At 40.1% G+C, this 15,790-nt stretch overlaps 1 protein-coding gene across 1 annotated transcript in view; it reads right to left on the reverse strand.

The window, feature by feature from the left end:
• LOC104835609 (Fanconi anemia group D2 protein) overlaps positions 1–15,790 on the reverse strand; it is a 53,397-nt gene that overhangs the window by 33,718 nt on the left and 3,889 nt on the right. The window contains exons 6-16 of the mRNA XM_010573694.1: positions 14,827–14,879; positions 12,247–12,325; positions 11,464–11,588; positions 9,463–9,550; positions 8,376–8,480; positions 6,500–6,600; positions 5,905–6,013; positions 5,115–5,150; positions 4,574–4,717; positions 3,356–3,490; positions 1,817–1,948 (exon numbers count right to left, since the gene is read on the reverse strand). Coding sequence (XP_010571996.1) covers positions 1,817–1,948; positions 3,356–3,490; positions 4,574–4,717; positions 5,115–5,150; positions 5,905–6,013; positions 6,500–6,600; positions 8,376–8,480; positions 9,463–9,550; positions 11,464–11,588; positions 12,247–12,325; positions 14,827–14,879 — 1,107 coding nt within the window. The remainder of the gene's footprint in view (positions 1–1,816; positions 1,949–3,355; positions 3,491–4,573; positions 4,718–5,114; positions 5,151–5,904; positions 6,014–6,499; positions 6,601–8,375; positions 8,481–9,462; positions 9,551–11,463; positions 11,589–12,246; positions 12,326–14,826; positions 14,880–15,790) is intronic.

Below are 15,790 nucleotides of genomic sequence, written 5' to 3' on the forward strand. Positions count from 1 at the left end.
ATTTTTTCCTGTTATACCCATCGAGTCTGTGACAGATTGCATTCCAAATTCTTATGGCAGATCTTAATGCCTTTTTTAGAATCACAGAATCATAGAATCGTAGCATGGTTTGGGTTGGAAGAGACCTTAAAAATCGTCTAGTTCCAACCCCCCTGCCATGGGCAGGGACACCTTTCACTTGACCAGGTTGCTCAAAGCCCCATCCAACCTGGCCTTGAACGCTTCCAGGGATGGGGCATCCACAACTTCTCTGGCAACCTGTTCCAGTGCCTCACCACCCTCACAGTAAAGAATTTTTTCCTAATATCTAATGTAAATCTACCCTCTTTCAGTTTAAAACCGTTACCCCTCGTCCTATCACAACACTCTGTTAAAGAATCTGTCTCCATCTTTCCTGCAGGCCCCCTTTAAGTACTGGAAGGCAGCTATAAGGTCTCCCCAGAGCCTTCTCTTCTCCAGGCTAAACAATCTCAACCCTCTCAGCCTGTTTTCATAGGGGAGGTGCTCCAGCCCCCTGATCATCTTCATGGACCTCCTCGGGACTCGCTCAAGCAGGTCCATGTCTTTCTTATGTTGGGGGCCCCAGAGCTGAACACAGTACTCCAGATGGGGTCTCACAAGAGCAGAGTAGAGGGGCAGAATCCCCTCCCTCGACCTGCTGGTCATGCTGCTTTTGTTTTGGCTTTCTGGGCTGCAAGCGCACATTGCTGGCTCATACTCAGTTTTTCATCCACTAATACCCCCAAGTCCTTCTCCACAGAGCTGCTCTCAACCCACTCATTGCTCAGCCTGTATTTGTGCTTGAGATTGCCCTGACCCATGTGCAGGACCCTGCACTTGGCCTTGTTGAACTTCATGAGGTTCACACGGGCCCATCTCTCAAGCCTGTCAGGGTCCCTCTGAATGGCATCCCTTCCCTCCAGCATGTCGACCACACCACACAGCTTGGCATTGTTGGCAAACTTGCTGAGGGTGCACTCAATCCCACTGTCCATGTCGCCGCACATTTTAAGCAAGTAATTTACATTTAACAATCAACCAGCTAAACAGCAAAAAGCATATTGCTTTCCCACAGTGTGTACTTAAACTACGGAATCCACCAACACCAAGGGGGCACCAAAAAAAGTCAGAGGGGTGGGGGAATACCCATACCCATACTCTTCAAGGGCTCTTGGGGGAGTGTTCAAGTATTGCTACATGCTTGCCTTGCTGTTTTGCTCTTCACTCAATCTCCACTTTTACTACTTTTGAAAACAGGCAACTGGGCAGGCCTGACCCTGCTTGTCATTCTTAGGAGTCAATAGTCCATTTTTTTCTCCCAATTGAGCACTTTCTTCTTTTAAATTTTAGGACATAAGTCTTTTCCCATTCCTGCCAGGAGTTTTGTTTTAGGATTCAAATACTGGCTAAAGTACTGTCAGTCTTTCAATGTGGTAGAACAGGCAGTCCAAAAAGCGCACAGGTTTGTGCCAAGTATTTGAAACAGCTGATGTTAATAAAGACAGCTTTTTCCTTCTGTCATAGGTGTCATTCCATGCCTGCAATTTAAGCATTCTCCAGCTACAGGGAAGGGTAACTTTTTCAATTTGTCTATCTCAATTTCTTCTGTCAAAAAATCATACAGTCCTATCTTACAGCTCATGCTTTCATAGCAGATACCTTTCACTTCTGACCACGGCATTTCTCAAGACAGATAGCTTTACAGGTACGAGTTGTTCCAATACCTCTATTTCTGAAAAGTACTGACCTATTCTGGATCTGAGGCAAAGTAGCATAAGTGACCTGAAATATAGTATGCCCCCAGAAATATACATACCTTCACGAAGGTGGCATAGCGCATCAGCAGGGATGTGTGCAGCATCACCAAATCAGTGAGCACATCCAGAGAAATGTCCAATTCTGTCTCATTTCCACTACATACATGAGTCACCAAAGCAGTCACAACTTCCTAAGGAAAAAGCCCCCAGAGAGACCATAGTGAAATATCAACAGAAAAAATGTCTGCCCTGTTCTGCTCATATAGAATATGTTGATCGAGTATGGATAATCATGCTGAAACTCAACCATATTATTCTAAGTCCTTCTCAGTTTGCTCTTTAATTCCCGATATCCACAATATTGACTTTCTCCTTGAGCCTGAATTTTATTCAGTTCTAAAAGCTCCCATGATTCCATAAAGCAGCTCTTCACCAAATTTTTCCTGCCTGCTTGCTAACACTACTGCAGCTTCTGCTCTTTGTTACCAACACATAAGATGATAAAAATCTACCTTATTTTCTTAGTCGCACAGAACACTGCACCATACCCAGGAAGACATCGCCTCTAACTTCAGCAGTTCCAGTGTCTTCACAATATTTTTCAACAGCAGTTCAAATCTGACATTTTTTTTTCAAAAATATTTTTATGGCCTTACTTCAGTTGATTCTGGACAGGGATCTCTCTCCACTCCCATCCACTGTCTGAGGCTCTGGGTCTTTCCTATGTCACTAATTACTAATATAGCCATCCTCCTGAAATTCTTAACTTTCGAAGTATTACTAGACTCACTAGCTTGCTGCAGATGACATGGTATGCCTTCACATCTCAGGTTTTTCTCAGTTGCTTTTTTGTTTGTCTGTTAGGTTTGCTGTAATAAGTAATACAGATACAATGCTAGAAACACTCTTAATTATAAACATACTGTGTCCAGAAAAGTGAAATACATTCAAAAGCTTGTGCAGAGCTGTCTTCAATTCCCAAATTTTCTGATGTCAGCACGTCTGCAGGAACTCATACTCTGAGCTGAAAGCCTAGTCTGTGATTATTTCAGAATATGCAGCAGGAGCCCAAGTTGGTCAGAGCTCTAAGGAAAATCTGTGTAAACTTTTTCATCACAGTAAGTTATCAAAGGAAAGGGGAAAAAATGTTTCAATACAAACTATAACAATGGCTTTTTAAAATAGAGGATGTTCAAAGTGACTAGGTAAGATAGAACAGGAATATGGGTTTACAAACAAATCTCCTCCATGACCCTGAGGGCCAATCCTGACTTCTTGGCTAGATCTCAGTCAATTTGTTTGCTTTCTGAATTGCAGCAAACCCAGCACAGTCCCCTCTGCTACATATTGTTCGTTCTGTCACTTCTGAGGCCTGCCTGTTTGCTCCCTGCTCCTCCCAGCAGTCTCTGTGCTTGACTCACTTGCTGCCAGAGTCTTGCTGTGATTGTTCGCCACCTTCTGCTTGGCTTCCTCTACAGCACAGACCTCTCTCCAAAGGCTTCCAACTACCTAAAATCCTCTCCCTCTAAAGGATCATGACATACATTCTAGAACAAAGCGCAAAACAAATAAAACAGATGCCATCCATCACACTATACCTGCTGGCAGTAAGAGTCAAAGGCTGCAAAAGCTTGTTTGTACATGCAGCTGCCAAAGGAGACTATGGCTGGGTGTGCGGAGTGCAGAAATGTCTGAGCAAGTGCTAGGATCGAAGGGAAAAAGTCTTTGATAACCTGAAATACAGAAATCATGAAAGAGGAGATTATTGCTGCTTGTTTCCAACACACTCAGTTCTCTAAACAGAGTGCTCCAGCTCATCCCAAAAGCTTTGTTTAGTTTAGTAGGTGCTTTCCTGCCTTCTCTGACTGTCCTCTCTTGCACAAACGGGCAACAAGAGCAGATAAGGCACACCAGAATGGGTTTCTCCAACCTTCTCCACACAAAGGATTTCCAGATTGGTTAAGAAGCCAACCTGCAGAGCTACAGAGCTCACAGCAGCATATCTCTTATGGGTGACACCAGGGAAGTCACATTACAGCAATGTATCACTAAATATAAGCCCCAGGACAGACACACTCTTGGTCTTATTTTAACAGAAGGACTCCGCTACATCAAGATACTTTTAAAGTTAGCTTAATCACACAGAGTGCCTTTGAACAACAAGTTGTTATTCAGATGTAAAGTGGCCTAATTTACTTGATCTTAACTTATTCTGGATGGGAGTTAAACTAAAACTGAATTAAACCCACTTATATTCAGAATAAAATGTGGCTATTTAAGGCATTATTATAGTTGAATTAACTAATTTCTCAGCGTTTCTCATCTGCCCTCTACCTCCAACAAGCAGCACTGTGTCATTTTTCATTGATCTTTTCAGTTTTCTCATAGTAAATGGTAATTTACATCACATTACAAACATATGCCCTATATATATTTAGGCCTAGAAAACATTGCACTTGAAAAACGGTGCATATAAGCATATGAACTTCTAAAAACACTGTGGGAGACAACAGCATGCCTGGAACACACAGTGGAGATCTTGGGCTAGACCACTTCTCTTAGGCTGAAAGGCTTTACATCAACATAAAAAGCCCATCTGAGGAAAGCTGATCTCTAAAAAAAATAACAAAAAAACACATGACAGTTACAACAGAGGGCATGTGCCTTGGGACACTGATCTGGAACCAAAAATTAAAAAACAGAAGTAAGTGTACATAACTGGAATAGTATAAGTAATGCAGCACAGGGTTAAATCACCATCTGACAAGATCTTTGAGAAACAGAAGATGGAGTCCCAGAGCAGAATCAGCACTGACCATTGAATGATTTTGGAAGGCATTCTGCATCAGCTGTTCTGGCATGCAGCCCAGTCGAATTTTGCTCCTCAATACTTTCTCAGTTTGCTTCCTGTTCTTGGTGTTTGTAGAATGGATTAGCAGCAAAAGTATCAGATCCAGAACCTTTTAGAGGAAATAACCACCAATCATTGTGCTGAAAAGATATCAAACAGTCCAGACAACTACACACTTTGAAATGAAAACTGAGAAAAAAAATCAAGAGCTCAAAAAGCCCCAAAGCCACAACTGCAGAAAAATCTTATCAGTCCAACAGGAAAGAATTAAAGCAGAATAACTCTGTCCCCTGGCATTCAGAAGGAATGAACTAAGAGTTACAAAGAAAATGGATGGCTGTTATACTAGGAACAAGTCAAATACCAAAAGAACCACCTATGCAACATCACTGGCAGTTTCTGCTCCAACTAGAAAAATCTCCCCATCTACATCCACGAGGAAAGCCCTTGAGAACACCAGCAGAAGAGGACACTCCCAGAGACAAGTGCAGAGTCAGAAGTATTACCTTATGGTCAGATACAGATGTGGTGTTCTCAATAGCCTAAGAGAAAAAAAACAAGGAAGCTATTATGCTAGAGTACAATACTATACTCCAAAACCAAGTCAAAAAAGGCAGACACCAAAAGAAATACTGCTCACAGATTTCTCTCCTCCACAACAGGACAGCTATCAAAGGCAGCAAACTGGATCTTGCCAACAGCAGAGAATACAGAAGGCAGTCAAAAAATCAGCATGAAAATTCAGCTTGAATGAGGACTTCCTCAAACAACATCAGGCTTGAAAAAGGAACTAAGGTAATGAGCAATGAAAGGCTGAGAACAAGAAGCAGTCTCATGGTTTACACTGAAATGCAATTTAAAATTAAATTTAGCCAAATACCAGCCAATATTGACTTCTAGCTGGACATTTTCAAGCACCTTAAGGCTTCACACAGCTCAATCTCAACATATGGGTATACATTTTTACTCTCTTACAGACAGAAAAAAAATCTAAGACTGTTTTTTCCAAAGCACTCTCGTAAACACGTAGAACTAGGTTTATCCTGCACTTCAAGATCTGGGGTCTGTACAGTGGAGCCCAGTGGCCATTTTGCAAGCACTGTGAAATTGGTAACTGAGGAAGAAATCAGACTCCTGAGAAAGCACTGCTAATTTGGAACACAGAATGAAATCTGTATCGGTAAAATGAAGGTCTAACATTTGTCTTTTAATATCACATTTGATTACAAGAAAAGCTCAGGCTCAAACTAGAAGTCCAATTAAATAAGGAAACAAGGACTGATGCATGTATCTTACCTTAATCCATGCTTCAGAGACATCTTTCTGAAATCTCACAGCTAACTTAATCACATCAAAAAGTAGCTTCACACAATTCTGGCTGGTGGTTACTTGACTCATGGAAGAACTGTAAATGATCAGAAAGGAGGAGACTCAGTCACTTAAATACTGTAGTAAAAGGAACAAGGCAGCCTAGCAGTCACAGCAGTTACTTAAAGAAGCCATGCTCTAGAGCAAATGCTCTGGCAAGTATAGGGAATTTTGGAAAAGGGTGGAAGCAAAGGTTGCAGAATCAACCAAAAACATACTGGAGGGAATTTAAAACAGATGAACTGGCAGCAACTTTATTATAGAGTTGCTTACTCCCATGCAGACATGGATGCAGATGGCTCAAAAGGAACTACATGCATGGCAGGGGAAGACAGCTGGGCAAAGACTGACAAATGTGTTATATTAACACCAAGCAGGAAGGAATAAAGGTGTCAGAACCTTTACATGGGATAAATTAGCCTCATGTATGTAACCATGTGTGCCAGAGTGACCAGATAAAGACAAGCTGAAGTTCTCTTGTCCCACATTACCCTTGGAGAATCATGTAAATCTGTTCAAGTACCTGGCCTGGACTTGGCTTTTAAGCTTCTTCTGGGAACCTAGGATCTGCAGGGGCAGAACACATGATGACAGATCCAAGCTCTTACGAAGATCAGAAATCACCTGTAAAATACAAATCCTTGCACAAATCACTGTGATATATAAGGGTGGAACAGAAAAAGCTGAGGAACAAGAAAACACAATCTCGCAGAATAACCCTAAAATTACAAATCAAGAACTCATGTATTTGTAAAGACTCATAAGCATTTAACCATCCTCAAACTCTTTTTTTTTTTTTTTAAACTTAGAAAATGCACCAGCAACACTTTGCTCTTCACCCATCATGTCATGATGTTGCAGATGCATGCAAAAAGCAGGAAAGGATTTCTCACAAGTTACTCCATGAAATTTCCACTTATATCTGCTGTATGCTGCTGTGAACTAGTTTTATCCTGTTTAGTAGCTGTGCAAGATATATGACAGCCACAGGAATTCTGGGGCATGTGAGTTTACTAATCTGACTGCTGTCAACTTGCAGTGCATCAGCACAGACTGGCTTGCATGTTATAGGCATGCTGTTTTCACAGTGGTCTCCCTGAAAGATTTGGGCAGATCACAATCCTCATCTGGCTTAGGCTGAGGCTTCCTCAAAGTATGAAAAAGGCACATTCAATAGTTCCGCAAGGCTAGCTCAACAAAATACATCAGGTTAATTTTTAAAATATTCTGAGTACGTTTCCTTAGATAAAGCAACTTCAAAAACTGAAGAAGCTTACACCTTAGAATGAAAACGGTCCTCCAACAGAAGTACTACCCTTGTAGGAATGTTATCAAAACACGAACTCAGTGGAGAAAAGAAGAGAATTACCAACTTGCAGTCCCATGTCTGTTGGATACTTCTGGAATTTAAAACCCTTAAAAGGTCTGTACAATGCACAATTCTTAGATAAAATTCAGAGGCATAAAGCTTAACTTAACTACAGCTTTTCAGTCTAAGAGTTTAGCTCAAGACAATTTGACTGCTTTCAGTTCTTTAAGATGTTTACCCCCCCCCCCCAAAAAAAAATTTAAGAACAAATGAGAAAAATCTACAATAGCCAGCAGAAAGGAGGAGGTTTCGGTTCTTAGGCCTGAAGGCATAGCCAAATCCATGTTGAAGGACAGATACAGTTTCTACATGTGCTTTGATGCTTTGTTATAGTAACTCACAAAATTAACTTGTAAAGTTGGCAAAACTTAACAAATTTTGAAATAGTTGGTATGAAGAAATGCATTACCTTGGAGATGCTGCTAGGTGATCATGTAAACTTAAGTAGAGACTTAGAATATGTACGGTATGTAGAACCGAGAACATCTTATTCATTAGGAATAGATAACGGTAGATTAGTCAATGCTGGATGAGAATCAAATAAAGACCCTGTCCTTGCCTTGCCTTGCTTAATTTTAATACTGAAATTAACACCCACTTGTGCATAATGAGTATGTAAATGTGAGACCACCTTAATATAATGAACTGGACAAGAGCAGGACATGCTCAAAAGATCTTTTCACTATATAAGTTTGTGTAGCCTATCACAATTTTTGCTGTGTATGTTTCCTTGTCACAAGATTGTATAAAAACCTCAATCTTTTTTCTAAAGGTGTGCAGGTATTTGGAGAGCTGGCACCCTATACTGCAGTATAGCAATAAAGACAAATATATCAACTTGATGTGTTGATTGGCTTATTACACACTGGGTGAAAGAACCCAGCTTTTGGGCCAACAGCTTGGCAATATAAAAAATTTTACTTGAAAACATTAAAGCATACACCTCTGTGTGTGAAGCAACTGCTCTCTGTTAAAATACGCACTGGATTAGACAACTTACTGGTCTTTAGTACAGAGAAAAATACTGTACCTCTACTGCATCTGCTGCCTTGACATTATGGAGGATGAATTTTACTACTACAGGCAAATCTTCCAGTTTTACAGAAGGCACAATGGTCATGGCAGACTGCCGCACCTGAGGAGAAAGCAATACTGGATCTGTTGCAAGACTATGGTTCACAGAAACATAGTTATGTTAGTGGGAAGGAATCTTTGGAGGCTTGCAGGCCAGCCTTCTGCTTAGAGCCGGAATATTGTCAGTACTACATCAGACTCACCATGGCTTTGCTAACTGAGTCTTGAAGATATCCAAGGATGGAGGAAAGCCCCCCAAGACCTGCCACCTCTTTGATAATTTATGTCAGTGCTGCAGACCCTAACTCATTTTTCCAAATGTCCAACCTGAACCTCCTAGGCTGTAACTTGTGGCCATTGCCCCTTATTTCACTTGGCACTGCCAAGAAGAGCTTGGCTCCATCATTTTTTAAATGGCTTTCAAAAGGGAAAGGCATGGAAGAGGTGTAGCCTGTTATGAGCACTAGCCTTTCGGGACTACGTAAAATAGTATTTCATGCACTTAAATGAACCAATTTTATTCTATTCATAAGATGCCTAACTGCAACAAGTGCAACAATCCAGCGTGTCCAGAAGACACAAGACACATCGTCTCTTCTCCTTTATCAGCATTCTGCAGAGAAAAACCATGATCACGCAATTATTTAATCACCAGTCTGCCTTTACTTAGAATATAGCAGTCTAGTCTGGTCAATGTACTTTAAAAAAAGAAATAGTGACAATAAGCAGGTTGAAGATAGGCACTAAAAATTTACTGCAACAGGACCAAGTGCTTTTGCATTTGCTAAAATAGCTGTGTCTGAAATTTCTGAATGCATACTGTAACAGCCAGAAAACTTCTCTCTGTTCCTCACTGAACCCCTCATGCGTGTTTCCAAAAGTTTTAGTTTCTCTGACTCCTTTCCAATTTCAGCTAGGTCAGGACACTTAAAGGCCTGTAGGAGTCAGATTTAGCAAAATACTTTGAAGGATTGAACAGCTCTAGATCTCATGTTGCTAAGCAGGGGCTGGGTTCTGCTCAACTGCTCAGTGAAAGCTCTTACCTCAGCCAGAAGGTCTGCATCAAGATCCAGACGAGAAAGGGCATCCAGGATTGGAACTGTTAGCCGTCTGCCCTGTTTTAGTAAGCAGCTAATACACAAGAAAAAGAAAACAAATGATCTTTTTAATAAAGCCATGAATGGATCTTTAGTAAATTGGATGATTCCAGTAGTTTTTATGGTCACTGCAAAAAAATCTCTGAAACTGACAACAACATAAGCCACTGGCATTATGGAAAACTTATTCCCTAAATTATCACTCCTCTCTGAACCTGTTGAATTGTGATTCTGTGGTTGCTGATTAGAAACAGATATGAAGAATCTGTCTTTTTCAAATCTTGTAAAAACAGGGAGCATGGACAAAGACCTGGTACAAGCCTCAAGCAAGAACTTGAAAACTGGAAGGTCCTGGGTTCACCATAAATAGAAAAAATTAGTGAGATTGCTGGTATATGATTTAACCACACACATCACTTGGGTCCGATACCTTCTAGCCACACTTCTGACCCATGGACGTGCAAACAGCAAAGTGTAATTGAGATTGCCACCAAAGTCAGGGACTGAATCTGTCTCATGTGTGACTTCTCCCCTAGTCCCACTATTTGCTCTAGTAATTGCAAACATGTAAGGAAAGGTACAATAGGCCCAACCAGACACCTGTTTAATTCAGCATCCTTTTCTCAGCACTGGTCAATAGGGAACAAATAGACTAAGAATTGGACAAGTATTTACAAATGCTTCCTATGTAAACTGGTCTGGCTTCCAGCAAGCTGTGGTTTGGCACCTTCTTGACCAAGGGAGTGCAGCTGTGTTTAACAGCCTAGTGGACTTTCCTTTACCAAAATTCATCTAATCATTCTTGGCTGCCATCTAAGTTTCTATAAACTTTCTCTAGCAAGAAGCTCTACTTGAATTTTGTTAGTTGAAAAACACATCATCTTCAGCTCCCTGGTAATTCTTTTTATGCTCCCCAATTCATTACAATAAGCAATAAGTACTTTCCCACATCAGAAATGGGTAGAGGTTATTAAGAATATGGAAATAAATATGCCTTGCTGATACTGTTTAGATTCTCAGCTGTGAAAAAATACAGGTAGACAAAACAGAAGTCTTAGGAGTTTGATTAGCATAAAAAATTTAATTGCGTGGGGCTTTTTTATCTAGGAGCTGAGACAGTAAACTGAGAATGAAAACACAAAGCTACAATTACTTTTGAGAAGGTACAAGGAACAGGGTGCACTGCTTGCAGGTGTAGGCTGAAATAATGACTACAGGTATGAAAAGATAATTTGCACAGCCATCATAAACGTAAGTGATCTGTGTAATGATAAGAATTAGAAATACTCATGTGTATAATTAAATATAGGCTAAGACTACTGAAAAAAATATTGTGTAAAATATTTTTACACAAAAAAAAACCTATAAAAAAAGACATGCAAAGGCTAGCTTAAGGTAGCACTTTCTGGGAGGATGACTATTGGTATTAGGTCCCCCTGTTCTTTGGGTCATTAAATATGCTGGAGAAATGTATATAAAAGAGCCAGAATGTTCTGCTTTGTGCACACATTTACTGTGTTGTGGGATTTTTTTTTTTTATTAATAAAAACAGTGTTAACCCTTACTGTAGCAGATTCCAAGCCAAATCAAAAGCTGTCTACAGGAATATGCAAGTAACTGATCACAGACTGATCCAGCAAAAGTAATGAGTACTTAACTGGATTCTACCTGTGCTGTATCCAGGTAGTCAAGGGTTCAGTAATTTTTTAGATAAAAGTACTTTTGGAGCATTTAGACCTCTCTAAGAGCATAACAGCACAAATAAAACGTCCTAAGCCAGTGCTAGCTGTCCCTGAATGTTACCATTAACAGAAACAAACTGTTATCCTACTACTTTAGTCAGTATGGGTGCAACCTGCATTAACATGTGATATCTTTTCTGTTAAGTGCAAGAAAAAAAAAAAAAAAAGGTAAAAAAAGAAAAAAAACAGCCAGAATCATCTGTACCTGAGCTCTCTGGCAACCTCACTTTGCTGGGAATCCTCTAGGATCTCAGGTAAACTGGTGATAATATCATGCTGGATTGGTACAGGAGAAACATGAACCATCTGCATTAACTTCTTGACAAGATCCTGCAGACAAGAGAAACACTTGTAAAACACGAGTCTCACCGTAAGCAAGTGGTTCATTAGCAGGGCAACAATATTATGCATGTAAGGTCACTCAGGAAGTCACTTGCCTGTATTTATATCAACGCTCCTTTAATTCATTGTCAAGTTGAAGTCGTGAATTATAGCATAGACTTTTATGGAACAATGGTATTTTACAGGTAGGATATAACTAACTTGGTGAGCAAAGGAAACAAGTAACCACAGAGAATGACTGACTTAGGGAAAGAAAGAAAATAACCACCAAGGCAGGAACAGAGAATTCATCCCCAGATGCTTGCAAGTATCCAATATCTCTGTTAAAATTAAAAAAGATGGGATTGTAACTTCCTGCCAGCAACAGCTCTAAAATGGGGCCACCCATATGGATACATACATACAGATAGAAATTTATGAAAAAGGAGACTTAGAGCAAGGGAAGAAGAAAAATAATAAAAGGGGATGTTCAAAAGTCAGTGAAGGTGATCATAATAAAACAGAAAGAATTAAATCTCTCCTTCAGCATGTGTATATGAAAACAACATCAGTTCTCATTAGCATAATAATTGATCTCACCCCACCTGAGAGGCATTCCAAAGTTGACTGAAAAAAACATACATGTGGTTGCACCATCAGTACCCACCTGGCTGTCAAGAAGCCTGTCAAGCCATTTAAATTGATTGACGATGAGCCGGGGAAAATTTGTTCCAAAGGTGCCCACACTATAACAGGAGAAAAAGTGAAACACAGGTTAGTCAGACCTACAGACAGACTCAAAAGTTTTGCTGCTGGTCAGCAAGACCATGAGATGCAATTCAAATTAACCAACTGTCAAAACCATATTATGAAAATATCATTAACACCCCTATAGATTTTAGCACCATCTAGGAAGAACCCTACTTCTTACTTGCTATACACATAAAGCAGGGATACTGCCAGCCTGTTTCAATACACCACCACCATCCTAAGCTATGGCACAAAAATCAAAGTGTACAACGTGACCTTACTTCAGATCTCCTGTGCTACTGTAAGAGTGGCTACACTAGCTTAGGCTAAGTCTCCTTTGAGCCCAGCATCCCTGTCCCCAGCTGTAGTATTAGATGCCTTTGGATAAGTTTTGGGTAACAGGGCATTCACAGAGCAGTCTTTTCACAGTTTCCACTCAACTTCCAACATTAAGCAGTTTAGCAAATTTCCAAGGCAGAAGCTGGTACCCAGTCCATCATGTCTGCTATCCAGCGGTACATTTATCCTCCATTAATCTCCCTAAGACTTATAAAAAAAAACCAAAACACAACTGTGTGTAATTTCTGACCTCTACATTCTGCAATACTGAATTCCACAGGGTAATTATGTATAATCTGAAAAAGTACTTCTGCTTTTTTTGTTTGCTGCCTTGCATAGTTAGAAACAGTGGTTAAACCTTCCTCAATTACCTCTTCTAAATCTTTCTTGCTTTTACAGACATCTATCATCTCTCTGCCAGTCATCTCCTTTTAAGGCAGGCAGAATTCTAGTTTATTTACAATATTTTTCCCTACTTACATAGAAACCGTTCTGTACTTTTGTGACAGCCTGACCAGAAGTGCATGCCACATTCAAAATGTGATTGTACCATGCATTTACAGTGACACAATGTCTTCCATTTTGTTCCCAATTCCTTCCCTAATATTGTTTGCTGCTTTGACTACTGCTAAGCATGGAACTGATACTAAAAATAAGAAACAAAAAGAAGCACCCATACAAGATACCGTTCCTCAGTGAAAACACTGAGTTTGTCATTGTATTTGTACAACAAGGATTATTTTTAGTCTGATTTTTTAAGAAAACAAGGTTTATGCAGCTGTATTGTGTAAGATGCCCTCCCTCTTCTGTAACTTCTGGTCACGCTGGTCTGAACACATACATATTAATAAATTGGCTGATGCCAAGCTGCATGGATAAACCAAGTTCTCCCTACCTTTCCTACAATAAGACAATAAATTCAATGTCCTCTGTCCAGGCATCAACTGGCATTAAACCTGTAGAGGTCTGATAGGTCTATGCTTTTACGTCAGATTTGGGAGAAATTGGCCCATCAGTACAGGTGTGGTTACAGACTAGCTGTAACGAGTGTTGTTTCTTGTCCCATATTTAAACAAAACAAAAAACAGTAGGAAGTCCACTGAAAAAACTCTATTGTTCTTCACAATTAGTTTTATATTTTATTATCCTGGAATTTTTTACCAGAAATTGTTACCTCACTTTTCATTTCCTTTTTCATTTACAAACACGCTGAACAACCCAGATCTCCCCGGCACCATCCTCCTTCTACTACAAAGTGGACCACCTTTTTTTTTTTCTTTTTTTTTCCCCATTTGTAACTGGTCATTAATACATAGAAAAAACTTACTCTTCTTACAGTTTGATAGGAGACAAGTGAAACAACATCCATTTTTAAGACTTACCAAAGGGTTCACAGCACAATTAACAGCTTATCACTTTTACATCCCAGATCCTTTAGAATTCTTGGGTGAAAACAATTCAGTCCTTGGGACTGTTTGTGTTAAGCCCTCCTCTAACAAGATTTCAGCCTGAGACAAATTTTCAGGCTCAACCTCTGTACAGCATATGTATCTTGCTTGATACTCAGCACAAACAAATACTGTACAGGAACCTCAGCTTCTTTCTATCCCTTGACCTGCTCCACTAACTCTGTAATAAACATGCAGAGCACTGGAAAAGAGTTTTAAGTGTTCGAGTCTTGCCTATGTTGCACCTCAAGATCTCCCACTCTGCTCTGATGTTCTACACTGAAAAACCAACAGGTGCTTTTTCTATTTTCCTTGTTTGAATGCAATCTGCATTTTTAAAAGGAGGTCTGTTTGCATCTAGCAGCCTCCTAAAACTCTGCCAGCCACTTTAATCTTTTTTTAAACAATGAGACACTCCATAGTCCCTCTGCTGAAATACTTTCAAAGCTTGTGCCAGTAGCTACCAAAAGCATAATGAATCATGAAATATGTCTGTATTTCAGCTTCTATAAATTTGTCTTCTGCTTTATGCACCCACCAGTTTAAAGTCATGGTACCTCACAGATAATTTTACACATGTATGAAATAAAAACCATCAGTGCAAACATCCATTCAGGTAAATTTGAAGTAACAGTTAAAGTCAAACAGACGGTGATTGTCCAAAAGAAGAAATTTCATTTCAAGGCAGAGAGAAGACAGTCTATACTCACATGTCAAAAAAGAATTCGGGGATCTTTTCCAACAACAGTGTTATGACAGCAGGCTAGAAGAAAGGCAAAAAGACAGTGTCAGGATGATGATTTACTGTTTGTGCTGTGGAATCGCCACCAAAACTATCCTTCACAAAAGATGATATATGCACAGAATAAGAACAAAAGATTCAAAAGGACAAATAAAAATATCTCCTGTATAAGAAACCTCTTCCCTAATGCCAGAAAGGAGGCACACAGCCTGCTGTGTGCTGAGAGTGGCATAAACTATCCACATAATCTGATAGAAGCAGAGCATAAGGGCAGGATGCACAATTCCTCTGGGCCAAACGAAGCTCTCTTTCTCAGACCCAGCTGAGTTGCTTTTCACCACATAGGAATCTAAAGCATCAGCTTTAGGTAAGTTTGAAAACAGTGACTACATGCTTTTGCCATTCCCTTTGCAGGTCTAATTCTTCCCCCCTTTAATCCTGGCCCAAATGCAATTCAAAAAAATTATTTAAAGACAAGAACTTTTAAAACATTTTAATTATAAGAGGATTGAAATCCACAGCTGCTCTAAGGTTTCCCATGCCTTGGTGAGAGATCTGTCATCTTCAACTCCATATACATCTTGACGCAACTTGTATACAACTGTCGTGGTTTAACCCCAGCCAGCAACTAAGCACCACGCAGCCGCTCACTCACTCCCCCCCATCCAGTGGGATGGGGGAGAAAATCAGGAAAAGAAGTAAAACTCCTGGGTTGAGATAAGAACGATTTAATAGAACAGAAAAGAAGAAACTAATAATGATAATGATAACACTAATAAAATGACAACAGTAGTAATAAAAGGATTGAAATGTACAAATGATGCGCGGGGCAATTGCCCCCCCCCCGCCGACCGACACCCAGCCAGTGCCCGAGCGGCGAATCCCTGCCCCCCCACTTCCCAGTTCCTAAACTAGATGGGACGTCCCATGGT

This window comes from Haliaeetus leucocephalus, unplaced genomic scaffold (genome assembly GCF_000737465.1).
Source record: "Haliaeetus leucocephalus isolate CR32 unplaced genomic scaffold, Haliaeetus_leucocephalus-4.0 Scaffold2, whole genome shotgun sequence".
Taxonomy (NCBI): Eukaryota; Metazoa; Chordata; class Aves; order Accipitriformes; family Accipitridae; genus Haliaeetus; species Haliaeetus leucocephalus.